This window comes from Passer domesticus, chromosome 10 (assembly GCF_036417665.1).
Source record: "Passer domesticus isolate bPasDom1 chromosome 10, bPasDom1.hap1, whole genome shotgun sequence".
NCBI lineage: Eukaryota > Metazoa > Chordata > Aves > Passeriformes > Passeridae > Passer > Passer domesticus.
In genome coordinates this window covers 43,007,080-43,029,031 of record NC_087483.1, presented here as the reverse complement: position 1 = coordinate 43,029,031, position 21,952 = coordinate 43,007,080, and the positions used below count along the sequence as shown (strand labels likewise).

General features: G+C 44.7%; 1 protein-coding gene and 1 long non-coding RNA gene across 14 annotated transcripts in view; one reads left to right on the top strand and one right to left on the bottom strand.

Moving 5' to 3' along the window:
• The window catches only part of CCDC148 (coiled-coil domain containing 148), a 49,034-nt gene extending 27,572 nt beyond the window's left edge, over positions 1-21,462 (top strand). For 3 of the 11 annotated variants that reach the window (XM_064435379.1, XM_064435382.1, XM_064435383.1), the window contains 6 exons: positions 3,220-3,408; positions 11,604-11,744; positions 12,980-13,098; positions 18,154-18,271; positions 19,751-19,891; positions 20,393-20,887. In XM_064435379.1, coding sequence (XP_064291449.1) covers positions 3,220-3,408; positions 11,604-11,744; positions 12,980-13,098; positions 18,154-18,271; positions 19,751-19,891; positions 20,393-20,632 — 948 coding nt within the window. In that variant the 3' untranslated portion in view covers positions 20,633-20,887. The other 8 variants (XM_064435380.1, XR_010369602.1, XM_064435385.1 and 5 more) reach the window with 8 other exon arrangements.
• On the bottom strand, positions 12,057-15,147 carry LOC135309297 (uncharacterized). Of its 3 annotated transcripts, none has more exons than XR_010369603.1 (4): positions 15,047-15,147; positions 13,469-13,627; positions 13,123-13,254; positions 12,057-12,439 (listed from the first exon to the last, which is right to left on the bottom strand). It is a non-coding gene; the product is annotated as an uncharacterized LOC135309297 (long non-coding RNA). The 3 variants fall into 3 exon arrangements; XR_010369604.1 differs by lacking the exon at positions 12,057-12,439 and adding an exon at positions 12,646-12,691; XR_010369605.1 differs by lacking the exon at positions 13,123-13,254 and having other exon boundaries at positions 15,047-15,146.
• Positions 21,463-21,952: the final 490 nt, after the last annotated feature.

The following is a 21,952-nucleotide window of genomic DNA, read 5'->3' as shown; positions in this document are numbered from 1 at the left end:
ACTCATTTTAGAGAAATGGTTCTCAATGTATCCACGGGTTCTGTTTTGGTTTGATGGGGATATGCATTTGAAATCTCATCGTTTGCCCAGTTATAGTTCATTTTACAGACTTGTCTTTCTGCACTTCTGAACTTTACAGCTACAGAGGGCTGGAAAGCAGCTGCTGGCAGGTAAAAGGGAGCTCAGTCCAGTAGCAATTCACACAGGTAAAACCCATCCTGAGAGAGATCCACAAGATGGGTAAAAAGTGAGTGAGGGAAAGAGTGTGGAACTGGAAATCAGGGATTAGGGCTGTTCTTCCACCTTTTCTTTTTGGCCATTGATTGACTTAACATTTTGCATTTTGGGAAGTTTTGCATCAGGAAGCCTTCCTTGTCTCCCCTCCCAGAGGGGCAGTGTAGCTGCTGCAGTGATTTACCTGTGAGCAAGCTCTGGCTGTGCTCGTGAGGAGGCTGCAGCTGACTGAGAGGGACAGAGAACTCTCATTACAGCAGCAGGTTTCAGAGAGCCACAGCTTTTGTGTTGGCCCCATCTGTGAAAGGAAATGATGGCATACACACGGAAGGAGATGTAACATCTGACAGGCTGTGCACTGCTTTAGTTACTGCAATAACCACACAACACCACCCAGCTTTTATACAGTTCCCTTCCTCTGGCAACAGCAAACCAAAGGGGCAGCAGGCTGACTAAAGAACACATGATTTAAAGCTGTTTAAATGCACTAGAAGCACCTATGCCATTGGTGAGACTCTAGGTCTTGTGACTGACAGGGAGGGATAATTAAAAAATAAAGCAGCAGAGAAGTTAAATTAATATTTATAGCAGTTTTTACTTGGGGAAAGGACTTTCGAATTTTTATTCCAAGTTCCACCTCACAGAAGATCAGTGTGTGTCCTTAACAGAAATCATAGTCCCTAAGGAGGAAGTTTGGAACAACTGAATAAATCATGAGGGCCCTATGGTAGCCATCTGAAGGAAATGAAATGTGAAATGGGTAATGCTGGGGAGGTTACACTGTACATTCTTAAAGAGTAAATGTGCCTGGTACATACCTTTAACATCCCTGTTTGCCATGGGAAAACAAACAAAGCAAACCCTGAGGGGTCACACTCCGAGTGATCAAGAGTCTCTCTGCTCTGGTGTGCTTTGAGCTGTGGGATCTGATCCCCCCAGGGCTCTGGAGCAGACACTGTGTAAAACAAACTCCATCTCTGTAAAATTCCTTTTCCTGAACGACACAGAGAAGCAAATGTTTCCATGTTGCAAGGCAGGTAGGGCACGAAATGAGGAGTGATCTTTTCAGAGGATTAGGAGGTGCTGCCCCACAGCTGGGATTTGAAGTACTTGCTGTATTACATCACAAATTCAGCTGAGGTGTCTGCATGCATTCCAAACATTATTTTTATATTGAATCTATCTTACAATATTTGTAATCTGGTACTTTCCATCTTCATAGAAAATGGTTTTAAAGGAAGACTAGAGGGAAGACCTACAGCAGCAGATATTAGGGCAGTTGAATCCCCTGTGTGTGCTGCTTAGGGGGGTTTTTTTCTTCCTCAGCACAAAGCTGTGTGCCTGCTTGCCTTTAAATCTCTTCTTTCCCTCGTTTTGTGCTCCAGGATTAATCCCCACTCCAATGCTAAAATCTCTTGCAACACATTGTGAATTTTGGGAGAGCAGCTCTTGCATTTCTTATCCTGGCAGAAACGAAGATAAATTAATTTCAGAAAGAAAAGCATTAGGTGGAATTAACAGGGGTATTGCAAATTGTGTAAAGTGTCTTGCAGACTGCTTTCCTTCTCCTTTTCTGTATTGTAAGAAAGGATGTGGCAGTAAACTTCGGGAAAAAAAATTTCCCTGTTCAGCATGTAGCCAAGTCACTGGTTTAAATGCTGTGACTATCAGAGGAGATCAACATTGAAGTATTACAACTGAATGTTAAAAAAAAATCCACAGAGGTATCAGATCCAGTGCTTTGACTATAATCCAGTCATTTTGAAGGAAACTTTTTAAAATAATAAATATTTGAACAGTAAGGTACTTAAAAGAGTGGTTTTCTTTTCAGAATTATTGTCTATTCACTACTGAGTTGACCCATTAATTTGTTGGACATAAAAAATAGAAGGAAGTTATAATAACCTAAATTTTAAATATAGCTACTCATGTTTGTGGTGAACTGAAGAGCTGTAGGATGCTACAGTGTTTCTCCAAAATGTATGTGGGCAAGTGTCTAAGACTCTAACACTCATCAAAGATGAGCCAGCTCTGACTCAGTTTTCAATCCAGACCTAATAAACCTGGATTTAATGGTCTGAGGTCAGCAGTGCCATATTGTGTCTTTTGGGTCAGACAAAGCTCAGTGCATGTGGAGCACTTGCAGAGGCAGTCTCTGCACCTTTGCCTTGCTTGCCCTTCCAGCAGTCTTTTCCCCCTGTCCTGTACCTGTGTTCCATCACGTGAGGTTGTTGTTTCTGATCCATGTCCTGTTACTCTCCTCCCCCTGTGTTTGATGTTTGCCTGTGCTGCCCTGGGCAGGACGGGGTGCCCACGGAGCCCTGCACTCCCGGGAAGCTGCCGAGGGCAGTTTGCCAAGGCAGAGAGTGTGCTCCTTTGGATTCCTCCAAGGACAGGCTCACTGCTGCGTGCCTGATCCCCTGGGCTTGCACTGCAGGCTTTTGGGAGCAGGGTCCTGCATGGGAGGAGAGCATGGACTGATCTGAGAGCTCCGAGATCCACTGAAACCGCCCACAGCAGCCCAGAGCTCCAGCTGCTCACAGGAGCACGCAGAGCCTCAGCCTGGATGTAACCTGCTCAGCTGTCTCTCTGCAGGGGAGGTCTGCAGCAGGCTTGAGACAAGCACTTCTCTCTCAAATCCAGCTGAAATTGCCCAGTGACACCTGAAGTTGCTTGAGGATGGATAACTAGACAAGCTGACAGCTCTTGCCCACAGTGTTTTCTTAGAATGATCTTCAGTGAGGAAAGTGGCACCTCAGACAAGCAAAGCTGCACCAAAACTTTGCAGTTGTAAAGGATCAAAGGAGCTCTCATCCATATGATAGCAGATGGGTCTAGAAGAGAGAATTCTGCATCTAAAGGAAGTAATTTAGATAGGTGGTTGTAGATAGAAATGCAGCCTACTTAAGGTTATGCATGTGTGAATATTGAAGCCTATATAATATTTACATATGTTTATAAAATGTTGACATTCCCATTGTCAAGAACAGAAAGATGTTCCCAGTAATGCTGGATGAGGAAAGAGAGGACCTGCAAGGACAAGCTGTGAGAAATAAACTGTTCACACACTGCCCTGAGCAAAGCTTGATGTGCTGTCAGCCCCAGGGAACTGACACTGCTCCTCTTCTGGATCCTGACTTTTACCAGTGCTCATCCCAGCCCTCACTGAAACTGGTACGTGGTGTTCCTCCTCAGGTCATCACTGAGGGCTGTGCTCAAGTGCTTTTCTTTCATACCCCTTTTTCAGATTTAAACATTTAAATAACTGAAGACAATATTCTGTTAATGATCAAAATGGTTACTTTTAACTACTTTTCTGGTATTTATTTTTTTAACCTCTTAGAGGTAGCCTGTGGAGCACAAGATGCTCAAGAGTACCTATCAAAAATCTTTTAGGGATGTGAACCTCCATTTTTCTTCTAACCACAGCCAGAACAAGATTATCTTCTGAGATTAGCAAACTTGTAAATGTATTATTTCTTAATTATCCTAGAGCCAAATGCTCTAATGCTGCTCTAATTCTTCTGGTAGGTCTTGTGTAGGTCAGTCAGATGCAGAAATTGTTAGCTTTTACCATTTATTGCTCATCATTCAAGACCCTGTGGAGTCAGGATGTGATTCCAGGTGCCGTTCAGAAGTTTTCAGGGTTGAGGAATCTCCAGTTTAGAGAGAAAGGGGCAGATTTTTATAGCTGAAAGTTACTGGAAACCTCAGACCACCACCTGCTGACACCACAGGAGTTTGTTGTTGACACTGTGGATGTCTGTACCTGCTGGTGCCTGTGCGGTGCCAGGACCCTGTCCAGGAGCACAGGCGAGCTCTGTGCCAGGACAGGAGAGCAGGGCTGTGCTCCCAGGGACAGGGAGCACCCTTCTCTCTGCTGGGCAGGCTGGAGACAGCCCCGTCCTGGGCAGGCTGGGGTTTGCTTGGCTTTGGGATGCTGTGAATATAACGGACCCCAGAGCTGTAGGCAGTGACCCACAGCACAGACAGCAGGACATCTCTGGGCCTCTGCCATCAGCATCTCAACAGAACCTGAACAGCAATGCTTCTTGCTGCCTTGGGGATATATGATATGGAGCCCTGTGCAAACCTGAACTTCTCCCACCTCCCTCTGCAGCCCCTGACATACTGGCTTTTTAAAACTTTGTGGCAGTTCAGGAGGTCACTGACACCTGAGAAAAGAAAAAAATTATACATTCCATGCTTATAAAAAAGCACTCTCTAAATTTAAAAAATGATGGCTTTTTCATACTGTTTGGATGAACTGCCCCTGCACCGTAATATTTCAGACTCCAGGGAACTGTTCTTAATATACACTTTAATTTTTTTCTCTTTTATAAGCTCTAGTATTCACACCCTCAGGCACCCATCTCATTAGCTTTCCATTTAAGAATACACGCATACACTTCCTATTCTTATTGTATTTCCAGAAATAACACTGTTAATGTTTTATATGTCAGTGTGTGGTGGCTTTGAATAGTGCAAGTCTTTTTTATTATTATCAGTTAATACAATTACCCAGCAGTTGCAGTTCTCCCATACACCCCACTTTCCCTGGCAATGTCAGCTTTGCTGGGGCGCAGTTTGCTCGTGCCTTTAGAAGTCACAGGGGCTCCCTGGAGCTGTGGAACCTGTGGGGTGCCCCGTGGCAGCACGGAGCCCTCCCAGCGCTGGGCAGCTGCTGGGGCTGCTGCAGCTGGGCATCTGCTGCCAGCGGGCCAGGGCTGCCCAGATCCCCTGTGTGCCCTGCCATGCTTACCCAAACCCTGCGTGTGCGTGTGTCCCTGCTGGAGCCGGGCAGGGCAGGTCCTGGCAGGGCAGGTCCTGGCAGGGTCACTCTGCCCAGCACCAGCTGCAGCAGCGCTGCCCTGCAGATGGGAATGGCTGCAACATCCACCCCTTACCCTCTTCCTAGTCCTGGCACACAGGGAAGAGTTTGAGCAGCTGAACTAGAGTTTCTATTGAGAAATTGTGGGTGAAGGCAAGTGCGTTTGAAAAAAGCACTTTTCTTGGAAAAGAAGTGCACTACTTTTTAGTAGTTGTTGGATAGATATTTCCATACAGTTAGTGACTTTATAAAAACAGTTTTGTAATACAGACTTCTATATTCATGTTTAGTTTCTAAAATAGTTAAATCCAAGGGATTTATTATTCTATTAACCCAAATGGGATTTATGTGTTTAACTTCTATTACTCTTGAGAGAAATTGACTGAATCCTTACTTTTCTATGGGAGACTGGGTCTTAACTTCTTTTTTCTTCTATGTTTCTCTCCCATTTTCTTAAAAATATTTTCTTTTTTGTGCACTTAAGAATGGCTGAGAGTTGCTCAGTCAGGAGACACAGATCAGCATGTACTGGTTCTGTCTGAAGTGTGAATGGCTGAGCTACTTTGCTGCACTGCTGGCATTGAAAGTCACCTTTTAATGAGTTTTCTGTGTTAATCTTGTAGTGATCTCAGTTTGACCAGTTCTAGACGAAATAGAAAGCAATGTGTGGGGAAATAAAAAGTTTGCCAAATCTAAACAAAATCATCTTCCTTGTTAGATGATATGTCCATTAGGAAGTGGACTGAGAGCAATATCCTTACTGAAGGGCTGATGTTGCAATCCTGCTATTTCTTTGGCATGTAACTTCTTATGACTTAATCACCTTTTACATCTGCTTTGCTTTTTTCTCTCTTTCAGACACACTAGAAAGGCATAGCTCTAAAATGGCCTTTCTCTAGAAACAGAATTCCTTCGGTCACCAACTTATTCTCTGGCTGCAGCCCCTATTTTAAAAATGTGAAGGAAAAATGTCATAGTTGACGTGGTTTAAATCCAAATTTGCAATTGAGAGGCATTTTTCATTTTTGCCTCCCTGTGCCTTGTGGCTTCCATCTGGAAGAACCAAGAGGTATCTCTGGCTTGCCATAAATGGGATAACTCTCAGTTCTATATTCAGCAAGACCCTGAGCAGAGGAGATGGTGATGACGCTGGGAGGGAGAGGACTGGAGCTGGTTTGGGCAGTGGATCACTGTGGTTATCTGAACATGCACATTTCTCAGCGTGCTTTTGGACTGCCTTGGCTCCTAGCTTTCTCCCTCTCCCGCGCTGTGAGCAGCTGAGATGACTGAGCGTGCTGTGGGAAGGCAGCGACCACGCAGTGCTCGTCCTTCCCAGAGCTTATTTCTGCTTCCCAGTGACTGCTTGGGCTGCTGGACTGACCTGTGCTCCGAGGGCACCTTCAGTAGCCTGACATGGAGCTTTGCCAGCCAACCGCAAAGTTCTTGGTCCTTGTGCTGGTTTTGGTGCACGTGCTGTGCTCAGGCAGCCTGTGCTGGCCCACTGGGAAGCGTGGAATGGTGCTTTGTGCTCACTGGGCTCTCCCACCTGCTTTGTACAACAACCTGTGGGAGCTGTGCACACATTGTGTGGGGGTTTTTTATGCGTGAGATTTTTAAAATACTAAATTCCTTTAAATAGTGTTTGAATCTCTAGCTGTCTCATAATCCCACTTTGCTGTTTATGACCATGCAGCCCTGACCTGCAGCTGTGATCCCACCACGAAAAGCTGGCTCTGTTCTGCTGTGGGCTTCCATGGCTGGAACCAAATTTTGTGGTTCTTCTTTTTTGTGGTTTCTTCTACCATGTAGAATCTTCACTTGTGAAGTTGTTTTTCTTGAAGAGACCCCCTAATTTTTTTCCCAGGGATTCTTAAAATCAGTTGTGAACAATTTGAAGAAGAAAACAAAAATTGCAGACCATAGTCTAGATAAGGAAAGATGAGCAGAAGTGATTCAGAGTTTAATAAAACTTTGTCAGATACTAGAAGAGTATTTAGAGTGTGTCATTTTATATGGTTGAAAAAGTGAGCTAGAAAACATCAGGATGGGATCTCAGAGGATTTTCCTTTTTTACCTTCACTTATGACAAACACTGCTGGCTTTATCACACAATTATTGGGAACTTTTGCTTGGAACTTGGATTGTACAAGCTTGTATGTCTGTGTGGCACAGAGTGATCTGAGCTCTGGGTAGTCATTTCTGGCACTGCTCCTCCCAGGATTTTGTCCTTTTGGTTCCTTGTGCACATTCTCCTCCGTTTCCGAAGCTGAGGCTGCCCCTGCTCCACCTTTGCCCCCTCACTGCAGCCAGCTGCCCCGTGCTCCTGGGTGCCAGCTGAGGAGCTTGATGCCACCTCTTTGTTTATAAAAAGTCATTGCTGCTTGAAGAGAAAGCCTCCCATGGTCCTGTGGTGGCATTGTGCATTGTTTTGTCTTTAAAAGAGTTGTATCTGAACATTAGGTGAATGGTAAATACATTATTGCTATTCAGATGTTACAGTGAAAGGACTAATTTATTACTTTAATTAGTTTGTAGTGCACTTTACATTATTGTAATATGCAATATTGAAATAATGAACTGAAAAAAGGTGTGTATGCATTCTGTTCAGCACAGCAATTTAATAATTCTCTTGGCAAAACCTCCTCTAATAATACATGAACTGTGAAATGTACTTGAAATGCCATTTGTAATTAAAAACTTTCAGAACCTAATGTTGGCAGTGCCTGTACTGCTAAAATGAAAACAGTTTTGTGGAACAGGCAATGGGAGAGCCAGGTTTCAGTGTATTTTCAATATTAGTTTAACTACTAGGATTTCTTTTTAATATTTAAATAAAATATTTACTGTTGACACAGTGAAATATACCCTTCTGATTTTGAACTCGTAGGAATGGAAGAGTGCAATCAAGAGCACATTAATTTTTTTGTGTGGTCCCAGATTGCTGCTGTAGCGAAGCAGAATTATTGTTTGGGAGGCTTTTTGCTCTCCAGACCTGCATGATCCTGCCTCTGGAGATAAAACCCCGGTGAATGCAGCAGGCTCTCCTGGCACACTTCAGCTGTGGAACGCTGGCAGTTCAGCACCAGGGGCTCCCTTCTGGCAGCAGGGCACCGAGGGCCAGGAGCTGCTCCCTGCAGAGCTTGCCCAGCCCTGGTGCTGTCCCCTGGGGGGCTGCCCAGGGCAGGCAATGCAGCTCAGGCTCTGCCCTGCCCTGTCTGACCACGAGCCAGAGCCCAGATCCTCATTTCTAACCTGACACCACAGGGACAGGACTGGTTTGGGAACCTCTCCTGACACCTCTTGAGGATGTGGACTCCCCTGCCTGCTGCACAAAGTGATCTGGGGCTGTGAGACTAGAACTGCTCTCTAGCACAGAGGACTTTAAAGTTCAAATTTGGTTTGAAATTGAAATATACCGGTATTTGAATCACCTGGTTAATGTCTAATGTTTGTTACTTCTTGGACTTCACTCTAACTCTGCTCTGTTAAAAACATTTTATCCTGTATAATTTCAACTCTTCTGGGAGAAGCCATGGCATAAGACCAGCCTACAGAATCACGGTTACATATTATACATATTTTTGCATGCATTGCTTTTCTGGCTTTTACCAACGTTTCTTTTTTTGGTTGTTGTTGTTTTGTTTTGTTGGGGTTTTTTTTGGGGGGGGGTGTTTGTTGGAAGTATGTCCTTTTTTGTCATGATTATAAATTTTTTTTAAGGAAATTATTCTTATTTTGCCCTAACAAAAAGGCATGAATTAGGTAAACATGGGAGGGAGCAGGGATAATCTAAACTAATTTCATGTGCTGAATACAGAAAATAATAACTGGGTATTGTGAACAGGTATGGAAGAGTGAAACTCTCCTCTGGTATCCTTGTTACCCATTTTTCTGATTGGCCTTGGGCTCATACATTTAAAATCCTAACGAAAAAAGGAAAAAGTAGATTCAGAATTGAAATTTAAACAACGGAAAGCATGTTCTCCCCCTTGAGTAAATGAATGTGTTAGTAGTGACTTAGGGCAGAGCAGGGAGAGGCACTGAGTCACTGGCCCATCACCTCTGTCTGGGAGCAGTGCTGTGTGATTCATGTTTGTCAGCTCAGTGAAGTTCTGAGCTGGTGCTTGGTTGTGCTCATGTGTTTGTACATACCCTGCCAGAAAGCTAGACTGTGCCCCAGTATTGATTTGTGACTTGATCAAAAGGCTGTGAGGAAAGAGCTGGGTGGAAACAGCCCCAGAAGGTGCCTGTGGCACACCACAAGGTCGGGGTGTCACAAGCACCAGCAGGCTGCTGCCAGTGGAATGGGTAACAGGGGCTTGAGGTGATTTCAGGACAGATGGGTGTCTGTGTCTGCTCTCTGCTCAGCGTGGTGCTGCCTCCAGCCAGCTGCCATCGTCCCTGAGGGTTTCTCTGCTCCCCATGGGCATTTCCAGGCACTGCTTCCCCTCAAGCATCAGGGAAATGCAGCTTTTGTTGAGACCAGTCTATGGCCTCGCCATACTAATGGCTGCAATCAAACAACCAAACAAGTCCCTGGTTAGTAATAAATGAATATCCAGGGAAGACCACTAGAGGATCAGGAGAGCTCTCAGACATGGAGGGAACTGAAGCTGCATCATGAACTGCACCCAGTGGCACTGACCTCAGCATTGGAGAGCATTTGAGAGGAGTGGGAAGCAGGATGTAGGGAAATCCAGGCTTACAAAGAGCAATTTTTTTGTTACATAATCTGTTACCTCATATCAGTTGAGAAAATCTGTGATGTTATTACAGAAGTTTAAAGCTCCTTCAAATGCTCCTGCAGCTTATCCCAGCTCCAATCTGAGTATGCTTTTTGCAGATTTCACTCACTGTTTGCTTGTTGTTAGATTTTAAATCTTTCTATATATGGTGTTGCTTCAGTCTGTTTCAAAAGCAAGGTAGAAAGGATTGCATGTTCTTCTGGCTCATTTTCAAAGCATTTCTTTTTGAGTTCATTAGCGTGGCAAGTGAAGGGTAACTGAAACAATTCAGCATTTTATTTTAGGTTTTTAAACTGCTAAACTGCATGAGCAGGCTGCTGGCAAAATTGGTACATGAAGATTTCAATTTTGACAGCCCTGATGTCACAAATTGCAAATGTGTGGGAAGCTTGACTGTGGCATTGCAGCTGAGGCTGAAGGGACCTCTCCAGACCCCGAGGCCACCCCTGCCCAAGCAGGGTCAGCTACAGCTGGTGACTGTGTGGAATCAGGGTTAAACAGCTCCACAGCCTCCCTGGCCAGCCTCTCAGCAGGGAGGGGATGAATGCTTTGGAATTTCAGGTGTTTCACTCTGTGCCTCTTGTTTTCCCCCCGGGCACCTCTGGAGGAGCCTGGCTCTGTCCTCTTTGCACCCTCTGCATTTTCAGGTTATTTTCATGTTATCACTTTGCCTGCACTCCATGAGAAGTCACAGCATTGTTCAATGTACTGCAAAGAAAAAAGTATAATTATTTTAGCAAGAAGCAGGGCAAGCATAGCATTGTTCAGAGATGCAGCTCTCTGAGAACCCTGGACCATGGGGAGGGCTGGATTTCTAAACAGAACATCTTTTATAAGCACAACCAGAAGAATTAATAATCTGCACACACAGCCAGTGAAATGCAGTAAAGGTGGAAAAATTATAAGCATTTTCATATCTTTGTATTAAAGTGATGTAGTGTAGAAAACCAGCTGAAAAATGGCTGCAATGCTTGTTCCTTAGAGAAAGGCAGAGTTCTGTTAGTGCTTGACAAATCCATTACAAAAGGAGCTGGCAAGCCCACAGAAAGGAGAATCATTGATCCTGTAGAAAGCAGCGTGAAACAGATGAGCTCACAGCGGCTGTGACAGCCCGAGGTGGAGCGGGGCTGGGACGCTGCAGATGAGTCCCTGCCCACGGCCAGCTTTGGGGACAAGCTGTCTCCTTTCACCAGCACAGTCAGGGATGTGTCAGGAATGGATTTTTGGCACGCTGGGCGGGGTGGTCAGTGCCACCCCCAGGAAGTTTCGTTAGGAAGAGCGGCAGGCCCTCACAGGGGTGCAGGAGCGTGGCTCTGTGCTGCTGTGCCGGGCAGCACTGCCTCTGCTCCCACAGAGGAGGGGTGTCAGGCACGCAGACCCCACGGCCTTGAGCAGGGGTGCCAGGCCGGGCTGCACACCTGTCCCTGCAGCGAGCAAGGAGCTGTGCCAGGAGTGCCTGTGCCAAGGGCTGCAGGCGCTCTCTGCTCTGTGACTCTTGGTCTCCACCCCTTCACAGCTTCTAGGTGCTGAAGGGAGATGTGAATTACTGAGATGGTTTTAGCCATTTTCCCTAAAACCTTCTCATATGTGATTTCATTGCCTATTGTGCTATCAGATGGGAACTGCACGTGAACATGCAGAAAGGTGGTGCCTGCTAAAATGGTTGTGTTGTTGATAAGATTATCAAACTTACTTTGTAAGCAGATTACATGAGTTTCCTTCCCAGTCTCAGCTTGGCAGGATCAGTGTTACACAGTCTGCTGCAGGACTGTCTCTTCAACTGTTTCTTCCAGGTTCTACAGTGGAAGGCACAGCAGGAAGAAGCTGCTAAACTAGAAGCTGCTGTAGCTGCCAGAAGAAAAGAAAAGGAAGATGAGAGAGAAAGGCTACAGAGAGAACAGGAAACCATCCGTAGAGCTCAGGATAAAGAGAAAGTATGAGAAACTTTTATACATTTTTGCATATATTAAGTGTACCATTGCTTCTAAAATCTATAGCTGATCACATAGCAGATGTATTCTTGTAAAGCATTAGGTATTGATGTAGAGATGTGCAAATGGCTAGTCAGGTCTCTCCTGTCCATTTCAGCTCCAAAGCTGCCTGATGTGACACAGCGGTTGTGTTAGTCTGTTGCATTTCTTAGGGAAAAAGGCTCTGCAAGTCGCGGTGTCCCTGTCACAGAGGCACGGCGGGTCTGGCTGCACAGGTCTGTGCTTGGAGCAGCATGGCAGCCGCGGGAAGCCGCCAGCGCTGCAGCTGGGTGCTGCAATGCAGCAGGGCAGCCCGGCTGCAGGGGCAGCCCGGCTGCAGGGGCAGCCCTGGACACTGCTCCCAGGGCTCGTCTGCTGGCTCCTTGGACATGGCCTGCACGCCTCTTAGCAGAAACTCAGAAATGCGCTGCAGTGAATGCAGTGCTTTAGAAAATCACGCTGTGTCACAAGTATTTCTGTTGGCCTTTCTACCCAGGTGATATGGCAGAAATCCGTGTTGTTTCACTGCGGTTTTACCTCAGGGACTTTAGTGAGGGCTTGCTGCTTAGGTCACAAGTAGCTCTGCTGCTGCTTCTCTTTTCGTTCCAGCTTGTGTGCCTTTGCCTTTGTACACATGGTGTTTGCAGTGGCAGGTGGCTCTGAAACCACAGGGAAGGAAGAGGTTTAGGGAGCCAGTGCTGACCCAACCACCACCAATATTCGTTTTACCTGTAAATAGTCTGGTTGTGCAAACTTTTCTCTTGCTCTGTGTAATGTCTAGATGGAGCAGCGCTCTGCCTATGCACAGATGGAATAGCAGCTGTTTGGGGTCAGCAGTCATATGTTTCACTGGAGTATTTTACATCCTAGATCCTTAAAAGGGCTGATAACCTCATACTGCAGCTGCTTTTCTGGGCAATGCAAGCAGAATGGAAGTGGTAGTCTTCAAATTGTGGTGGAAAAATATATTCAAATTAGTGTTCACAGTCTGATTTTACTACTTTTGTTATGGGAGCTCCACACCCTCTTGCTCTCCTAGTAAATATTCTGTTAGCTTGTAGTGCTCTAAAATAGAAATTTTATTCTAAAAGGATCAAAATTGGAATCTCTAGCTTAATGCTTTTCTTGCTTGCTTTGTTCTCACTATCTGGGCTTTGTAATGCGTGTTAATTTGTTTGCTGTATTTGGTCAAACTCTAGCTGAAAAAATACTGGGCTGAGAAAGAGCGCAAGTGGCAAGAACAGGAGGAGAGAGATCTACAACAGCTGGAGGAATTGAGAAAATTAATGGCTGAACAAGCAGCCAAAGACAGAGAAAGGTAAAAAAAATTAAATGTGAATACCTTTAGTATCAATAGGATCTTCTTATAATCTAATTTGCTTTGATCTCCTGACTTTCTTTTTTAGAATAAATTGAGGATAACATATTTTTTCCTTCCTGTTTCTAGTAAGGCTGCATCCTAGGTGATTGTATCCTAGATGCAATTTATTTCAGTTTGAATTAATTAATTAACAACCATCAAAATTTCAGACCATTGTAAGCACTAAACTGTCATAAAATGTAGCTGAGTAATAAGACCTTCTATATTTCACTTTGCATAATTATTTATAATCAGTTTTGGTTTGTTTGAGGGGCAAGTGCAAGGAACACATTCAGCACTTAACAGACTCTAAGATATTTATTGTTACCTTAGAGAGTCCTAAATTGCTCATCTAGTTGTAGATGCTCTTCACTGTTGGATGAGATTTAGGACTTGAGCCTGCTCAGGCTTGAATTGCCAAGTCTTTGTTGCACAATATGACCTTCCACAGTCTGTTGGAAATACTGGATTTCATGGAGGAATCCCTCTGTCAGAGGAACATAAATCCCCTGTGTGTAGTCTGGTTATAACTGCTCTCAAAGCACAGGCTGACTCTTTTTACATAGAGGAAGACACCAAGTTGTGTGGACCAAAAGTGCAATTAAAATAGGATTAAAGTGCCATTGGCATTACAATATTAAAGTTGGTCTCAAGTATTCTGTGGAAAACACTACTTGAGTATTACTTTGTTAGGACACCCTTGTGACAACTTAAATGTCTGTGTCCTTATGCTGCAAATGTATTTCTGCCTTTCCTTAGACATGCCTGCAGTGGTTTTGGCTCACAGGAGAAGGAACACATCTATTTGAATTACTGGGAGGAAATAATCACCCCTTCAGGCTATTGTGATTCCGAAGTCAGTAAATGTTGTGCATTCTGTCACTCAGAACTGACCTACTGTACAAAATGGAACATTTCACTGTCCAGGCTCAGGTGCACATGTGGCATTGTCACATCCAGTGCAGCACTGCAAAACTGACAGTGTCCTGGTATGTGCCACCTGCCAGAGCACAGAAACTGGGTTTGAGGCTTTGCAGAACACTCATGAAACATGGCACAGGCTGGTACCGTAGCTGTGATCCAACACATTTTCAGGGTCTTTTGGAAAAGGAAAAAATAAGCTGACTGACCATTCCAAGTACAGGAGATTGCCTGGATAGTGCATAGAGTTTCTAACAGGTACAATAAAATATTTTTTAAAAGCCTCTGCTATTATCCTGAATTGCTTTTAATCAAACTAAATTAATTTAAAATTAACTAATTGGGTTTGTTTATGCAAAAAAAAAAAAGACCTGTTATCACAGAGTCACTAAGGTGTTCTGTTTATTCAGGTCTTAGCTTGTAAATGCAATAGCCAGGGCTCTGACCGGGTCAAAGTAAGGGATTAAAGGCCCTGAAACCGGATGTAGACTTTCTAGTGATTGAGTGATTTGTATTCTACAACTCCTGTCTGAGAAGGGAGACATTTAACTGATTGGGCATTTCATTTTTTGGCTGTGGATGTTCCTAGGTAGTGCAGCTCTTTGCTGTCTCCAGGCTGTGTTAACCCACACATGCCTCAGCCCAGTGTACACTTTGTGTAAGACCCCATAGATGCTGAGCAAATGAAGTGTGGTGAGAATAGTGAAATCAGCAAGAAATCCTATTCAGTGATGTTCTCTGCATTCAGAAAGGGGGGAAGGGTTGTGATTTCTGCTCCAAGCCCAGTATCTATTCTCTATTAATTCTTTTACCCAGGTAATTTAATGCTAAAATTGTAAAACAATGCTAACAAGAATCTGCCCCAGTCCTGTCAAATGTCCCCAGATGTAGGAAAAAGTCATACTTCTTTTGTGCTTTCTTCTATTCATTTGGTGCTGTTTGCTGATAGTGGTCCAATTCTTAAAACAGGGTGGAGGTGCCTTACCTGACTGCTGAATGTTCTTGCTGGTTGTTGTGTTTGCTGATAATGCAGAAATTGCAGATTTAACTCCTTCAGGCTGAGAACAGAGACTAAAACTGTCTGAACAAGAGCTCTGGTTACTGGTGTGTTGTCATAAAAGGTCTGGGCGGGCCACAGTGGAAAAGGAAAGCAGAGAGTTCTGGGTCCCTTTTTTTCCTAATAAAACCAGAAGGTTTAGTGGCTGACAGCCTGAGAGGGACACGTGCTGCAGAACCCAGCAGGTGTGAGGCACACGGTGGGAGCTCTGCTGGCTGGCGCTCGGGGGAACTCAGCCCTGTGCTCCTGGCATGGCTGTGGGACTGCTCAGGGGAAAGGAGCCAGAGTGCCCATGGAAAGTGGAGTGTGGGGCAGGAGGGGCCTCTGCTGCAGCATCACCCTCTGCTGTGCTGAATGTCTTCACTCCACGTGGCTGTGCTTTAGAACACTGAATTATTGGCTCTCTTTTAATGTGGTATCAACAGCTACCAACTGCATTTAAGTTTTACTGGTTTGACATCCAAAGAGGCAAGTGTTTTTTGTTACCAGTCCCCTTCTCCTTCTTCATCTGTGCAGTGAATTTTAGTCAGGTTCTCCATCGGGTCCCTGAGGTAGGCAAAGGTTTGAAAATACATCACATGTTCTAAAAGAATGTTCTCCCCTAACGCAATAGATTTGACATTGCCCTTGCAGGGTGAAAATAAATCTGGCATGGAATTGTGCAAATATTTGCACAGACAACCTTTGGGAAGCGGGTTGGCACAGTGCTGCTCTCCAGGGAGGCAGTGAGTGGGAAACACCTGCCGTGTTCTACCCCAGCACCAGAACTGCTGCCAGCCTGGCCCCAGATTCCCAGGGAAGGCAAGGGTTGCTGTGTGCCAGGATCTGATGGGATTGACCCACGGGAACAGAGCGATGGCCACTGTTTGCCATGGGGTTCTGCTCTCCAGGGCCGGGGTTTGGACCCTGCATCTTCCCCGTGCCCTCAGAGCAGCTCTGTGTGAGCTCACCTCCCTCACCCACCTCAGGGCTCTCACACACTCCCCTGAAAGTCTCCTGGGCTCTCCAGACATAGTAGTTCATCATTTCCTATTGAATATTTATGAAACAGTGTCTGAAAGCAGTTTTAATGAAAATATGCTTATCAAAAATTACACAAATGTGTACCTGCAATGCTACAAAAGGTACCTTTTACTGAAACTAATCAGTTATGCTCATTTATCAGCTGGTGATTTATTAAAATGTTACTTACTATGGTGCTTAAAAGCAAAATTAAGTATTAAGATATTTTGATCTTGAGGTTTTCGACAAAATTAACTTTACGTAGAAGGAATAGTAGCTAAAATGTTGCTGAGTGTAATAGAGTGAAAGAGAATGAACAACTTTATTTTAGATGTGGACAGGGTGAAATCAAATCTTGAGTAAACATTGAAGCCAAGTATAAAAAAGCATTGGAAGTGCATTCCAGCTTAGGAGCATGATGTGCAGTGGAGGATGCATTTCCGAGGTGTCTGCCTCTCCTGGGTGTGGATTTCATGGCTGTGCATTGCCTGCTGACAGTGACACACTGTTCTGGTGGATGCTGCTGTGCTCCCTGCAGCCTGTGGAGGATGGCAGCACAGCCACGGGGGCAGGACCCTCCTGGTGCCCAGCTCTGCCCTGGGCTGCAATCAGTCGGGATCACCTGGACTGGGTCAAACTGGGCACGGAAAGGCCTCGGGATGCTTCAGTGTAGCACTGCTTTGTATTGCCCTGGGCAGGAAAACCGCCAGGGGCACACAAAGTGTTTGAGCTTAGGCCTGGCCAAGTGGCCCCCATCTTCCTTGGCTTTGCACAGAACCTTCCAGAGTACTTAATTTCATGTTCTGGAGTATTTTAAAACATGTGTCACAATAGCTCAGGCTGAGTGAAAGGATTTCAGTATAATTTTTGTCATTTTTCAAAAAAAATGAAGGTTTGCTTTTTATTAAATGCTCTCCATATAAAAAGCAGATTAGGCTTTTTCCCTGGTACCGAATGACCCCTGAGCACTGCTGCTGTAGCATTTCTCTGCCTAAACTACACTGGACACCATGAGAAAGTGGAAACCTCTCTGGGATCCCCTCAGGCAGCCTTGTACCACACTCTTGGGATGAACCTGTTTGTCCTGCTAATTGTGATTGGGTTATTGACACAGAGGTCTTCACTAGCCACCAGCAGAACTGGAGGTTTAGTTCTGATTGTTGCAGTTTATAGGACAAGTTTTATACTTCTTTTAGCTTACTAAAATTTGGAGAGTAAGAAAATAATACATGTTTTATTGTAGTTCAAGCAGCTGTCTCGTCTCAGTTTCTCTAAAGGCAAGTTCAAATTTGAAGGGCAAAAGGAGAGCAATTCTCCAAATTCAAAGTATGGCATTGGCAACTCCTGTAGAAGGACTAGAAATGACACCCCAAAAAATATCTATAGCTCCATAAGGAACACACTCTGCACAATAGTCCAAAAATGCCTGCAGTGGAAGCTGGAGCAGCACAGTAGTGCTGTGGGTGAAGTTCTGGAGTTACTGGTGTGAACCTCCAGCTTTTTCCTTTGAAAGAAGGGCATAAGTCTTAGGTTTGGTTTTTTTTTTTTTTTTTTTTTTCCATGACAAGACTGGGAGTGAGGTGTTTCTTTTAATGGAAAGAGTTATAGGAAAGATTTCTTCTGCCATACACAGATGTGAGAGAACATTTCTTCTTGGCAAAGAAAACGGGGGAGAAAAAAGAGTACCAGGGCTATATAAAGCATGCTAGAGAAAATCTGTGGTCTAGACATGGAATCTGAAAGGTTAGCCAAGTTGTTTAAAAGAACAACTGACCAACCAAAACAAATCAAAAAGCACAGCTGCCCAAACTCCCCTTCCCCAAAAAACCCACACCGAAGCACTCCAAGAAAAGGAGCACATGGGAATGAAAGAGCACCTTTGTGTTTGTGAGGTGTTTTGATGAGCCACCATGGCCTCACAGGTGGGTCTGCAGAAGAGGTGGGTGTGCAGAGCACAGAAGGCAGTGTGTGAGCTGAAATGGCAGCGCAGAGAGCGGCGGTGCCCGTGCCCAGCGTTTCCCTGTGCCCCGCAGGGTGCAGTTCCGACGAGCCGTGCTGGAGAAGCGGCTGCTGCAGAGGAAGGAGCTGGCGCTGCTGCAGGCCCGGCAGCAGCAGCAGCAGGAGAAGCGCCTGGACGCGCTCCGGCAGCAGGTGGGCTGGCGCTGGCAGGCACAGACAGAACAACAGTCTTGCTGTAGGGCTGACCAATAGTAATTCTCTCCTGTTATAAATCCTCTGTCCTTTGTGGCTCTGACAACAGGAACATTATGACTTAAATTGTACTGTAGGAGCTGCTGATATCTGAGAGGAGATAGAGAGGGTTTTTTTCCAGGCTGGATGTGATTTTTCTTATGTGATTTTTTCTGGGTTTTGTTTGTTTTAATAACCTGAAGTCTGCCTTGAGTCTAAGGCAAGATTTATGAGTAATTTATATTATTTTTAAATTCTGAAAACTTGCACACCTTGGATGACTTTTCAGAGATATTTGAGTCTCTGAAACTTTTGCACATTACTTTTAAAAAGACACCCATAAAATGCTTACTAATGCTTTTAATGTCATAGTAAAAGTAGTGTTTGGGTTATTTTTTTATACTGCTGACTTTTGAAAGAATAATTTAATCTTAATTTACATTTTTGTATGTAATCTCCTTGTTGTTTCCTCCAAAGAGGCTGGCTGGTAATGATGATCTGTTGAGCTCTTCCCACTGAGTCAATTCTCTTGCCAGAGTAGAAAATGCTTCTAGAAGGGCCTTTGCCTGGGATGTTGATGCTCCCACTTCATTATACTTCTCTGATCAACATCTATTCTTTGTTTCACACTAACAAAATGCTGCTTCATGAAATATCTGCAATGTTTGTATGGGATGGGTGGGGGGAAGATCTTTAGTAAAGTAATTTGGCCTATAGATTTGGGCAGCCTGTAATTACAAAGGGGATATTTTATTAAAGAGATGGATGAAAAAATTATTGTAGGCAATTTAAAGTATTTTTTTCTGTTGTTCACCATTCTTCATATGAGCTTCTGACTTTAGCTGTTTTGCTCATGCATCTTTCTGTATTTTTCCAAAGTAGTATTAGCCTGTATCTGAATATTTTAACACAAAGAAAGTAAATAATGAAAAAATATTAACTCTGGCACAATACAGTGTCTGGGAGTCTGATATTGATCTAGCCACAGGAAATTACACAGTTAAAGCAGATGCATTTCAGAAAAAAACAGAGTTGTCTTATTTGGGGAATATAACTCAATGCTGTTGCCTGTGATTCTGTAAAATTGTGAATTATCACCCTGAACACCTTTGTTTCCATTGAAAGAAAAATAAGAAAGTCCGGACTTCCAGGAATTGTGGGTATTGCAGAATTTTGAGGCTGGTGGATCCTTGCAGAGACTGGGTGGGACCCTGGAGCTCATGTCAGTGTCTGTTGGAGAGCTCAGGGTGCAGTTGCTTCTCTCTCACATGCCCTGTTGAGCCCAGGCTGTCTCTGCAGCTGGGACCCTGCGCTGCTGTTACAGGGTCGCTGCAAAGACAGTGACCAGTGGTGTTCCAAAGGTGTGCTCCTGAGAGCGACCTGCTCTCGCCTCAGCTCTGCACAGACACTGTAACTGTGCCTTTCACGCTGTGTCTTTAGGTTGCCATTGTGGCAAAATTAGATCCAGCCAGAGCAGTGGCTGACACGGTGGCGTCAAAAGCTCGGATGGGCATTGGAGCCAGGGACGAGTCTGAGCTGCAGCAGCCCCTGTTCAGGCTGCACACCTACAGTGAAGAGCAGGTAAGGGGCTGTAATCACGCTGTGTAAACAAACCAGGCACTGAACTGGCTGTACTCGTTTCAGGGCACTCAGGTTGCTGAGGAGGCTGCTCCCTCAATTTCAAATGCACACAAGGAACATCTTGATATCTTTAAATTCCCTCACTGTTCCCTATCTGCTCAGTCAATGTATTTGCAATTATTCCCACTCAGGAATTTGAAAATTATTTATGAAAAGAGAAGAGTTATGGTACAATTCTGCGGTGTAAAAGCTTTCTTTTGACACCGAATAAGATGAAATTTAACGTCTATAGCTGAAGTTGTCCACCATTGCCCTTTTTAAGACATTTTAAAGCCTCTCAGTTTGGTAATGGAAAGATGTGGGTTTTGTTTGGTTATTAAAATTCCCCAAATCTGACAAATGTCCAAGGTTCTGACAGATCTTAACTTAAAGATGCTTTGAACATGTATGTTTGGGTCCTGTGTCTTAATTCTCAGCATGCTCTTTCTGTTTCAACTCCAGACAGGTTTGGTGCTGCTCAGGCTGCAGTGTGTGATCCCCACCCAGCACATCCCATGCTCCTTCCCAGTGCTGCAGGGGCTGTGGATCATGTTCCCAGTGCTGGTGTCCAGCAGCTCTGGGCACTGGGGAGGTGATGCTGGAACTGGAAGCAACGTGTTGCTCTTCCTTGTGCTTCCAGTGCAGTCCCACTGCAGACCATGGAACAGGGACTGGAAAGAGGCTTACAAATTTGTCAGATAAACTTTTGACAAATTCCAGAAGTAATTTCCCTCAGATTAATTGTCGTTCTGGCAAATGGAAGTGGCACTGCCACGTAAGCACAAGGTGACACTGAGAAAAATCATACAGGCGTTTGAAGCACTTGGATTCTGTAGGAACAGCCAGGAAGAGATTGGAGTCTGTGCTGCACTTGGGGCTGTGTGCATGGAGAACATGGGGGAAGGCAGCAGCTCCTCAGGGAGCTTTTTGGCTCCTATTGATCATTGCTGTGTTTTTTTAACAGGTCATTTCTGACCCCAGGCTCCGTGTCGAGCTCGCTCTCCGAGAAGCTGGACTGCATAAAACACTTTATGCAAGAGAGGTTTTGTCAAAACTTCCACCACCAAAGCTTCCAAGAAGAGACATGGAATCAACAGCTTTTAAAATGTAGAGCACGCCTCATCTGAGGGGCACAGCAGCATCAGGGCTCTGGCTTGGCCCACGATATGCAAACCTTCAATTCCCTTTGGCTGTCCTGGAACTGCTCCGTTCCCTGTGTGTGCGGCCATTCCAAAGCACCCCAAGCCTTCCTGAGCTGGGCTGCACCACGCTACGCCAGCCCTGTGCGGGTCTGCAGAGGCTGGGCTGTGTGCTCCTGGGCTCCTGGAGTGGGATTGCCCTGTCCCTTTCGACTGCGAGCTGGGACACCCTGCTTAAGGACTCCGGCACACAGCCCAGCCCAATCTCACCTGCAGCACCTTGAGTAGGAATTCTTGGGATTTAATTGGCAGCAGAAGCCCAAAACAGCTTTACACAACAGTTACTTTAGATTTTATTATATTACATGAATAAATCCCACAATTTTCTTTCAAGGTTTTTTTAGAATTTGATTCTTTTAGTTATAAAATCTTCATTGCCATGAATGTTTCTAATATCCCTTGATTGTGATGAAACTTAAACCTTTGTCTATATTTAGAAGGCAACTTGCTGCATCATATTTACTGCAAACCATTAATTCAATTTCATATTGCAGATTAGTTTTTCAGTATAAATTATGAATAGAGCTGGGATCTTTATTCCTTTATTTTCTGCTGTGACAGGCTCCTGAGAGCAAGCACAGGGTAGCCCAGGAGCAGCATAATGCGTGTTGCAGCTGATTTAGTGGGGAAATGCTGCAGAGCCTGCCCTCAGCTGGGGGAGTGATGTCTTCTGGACTCAGCCTTGGTGTGCTCGTGCTAAAATTACAATTCTGTGTATATTTGTGCTTTTTATTTTGGCATCTCCTTTGGGGTAACTCGTTATTTTTGAAGCACACTTGGCCACCTCACAGCTGACTATTCCTGTGGGGATATTCCCTGGATA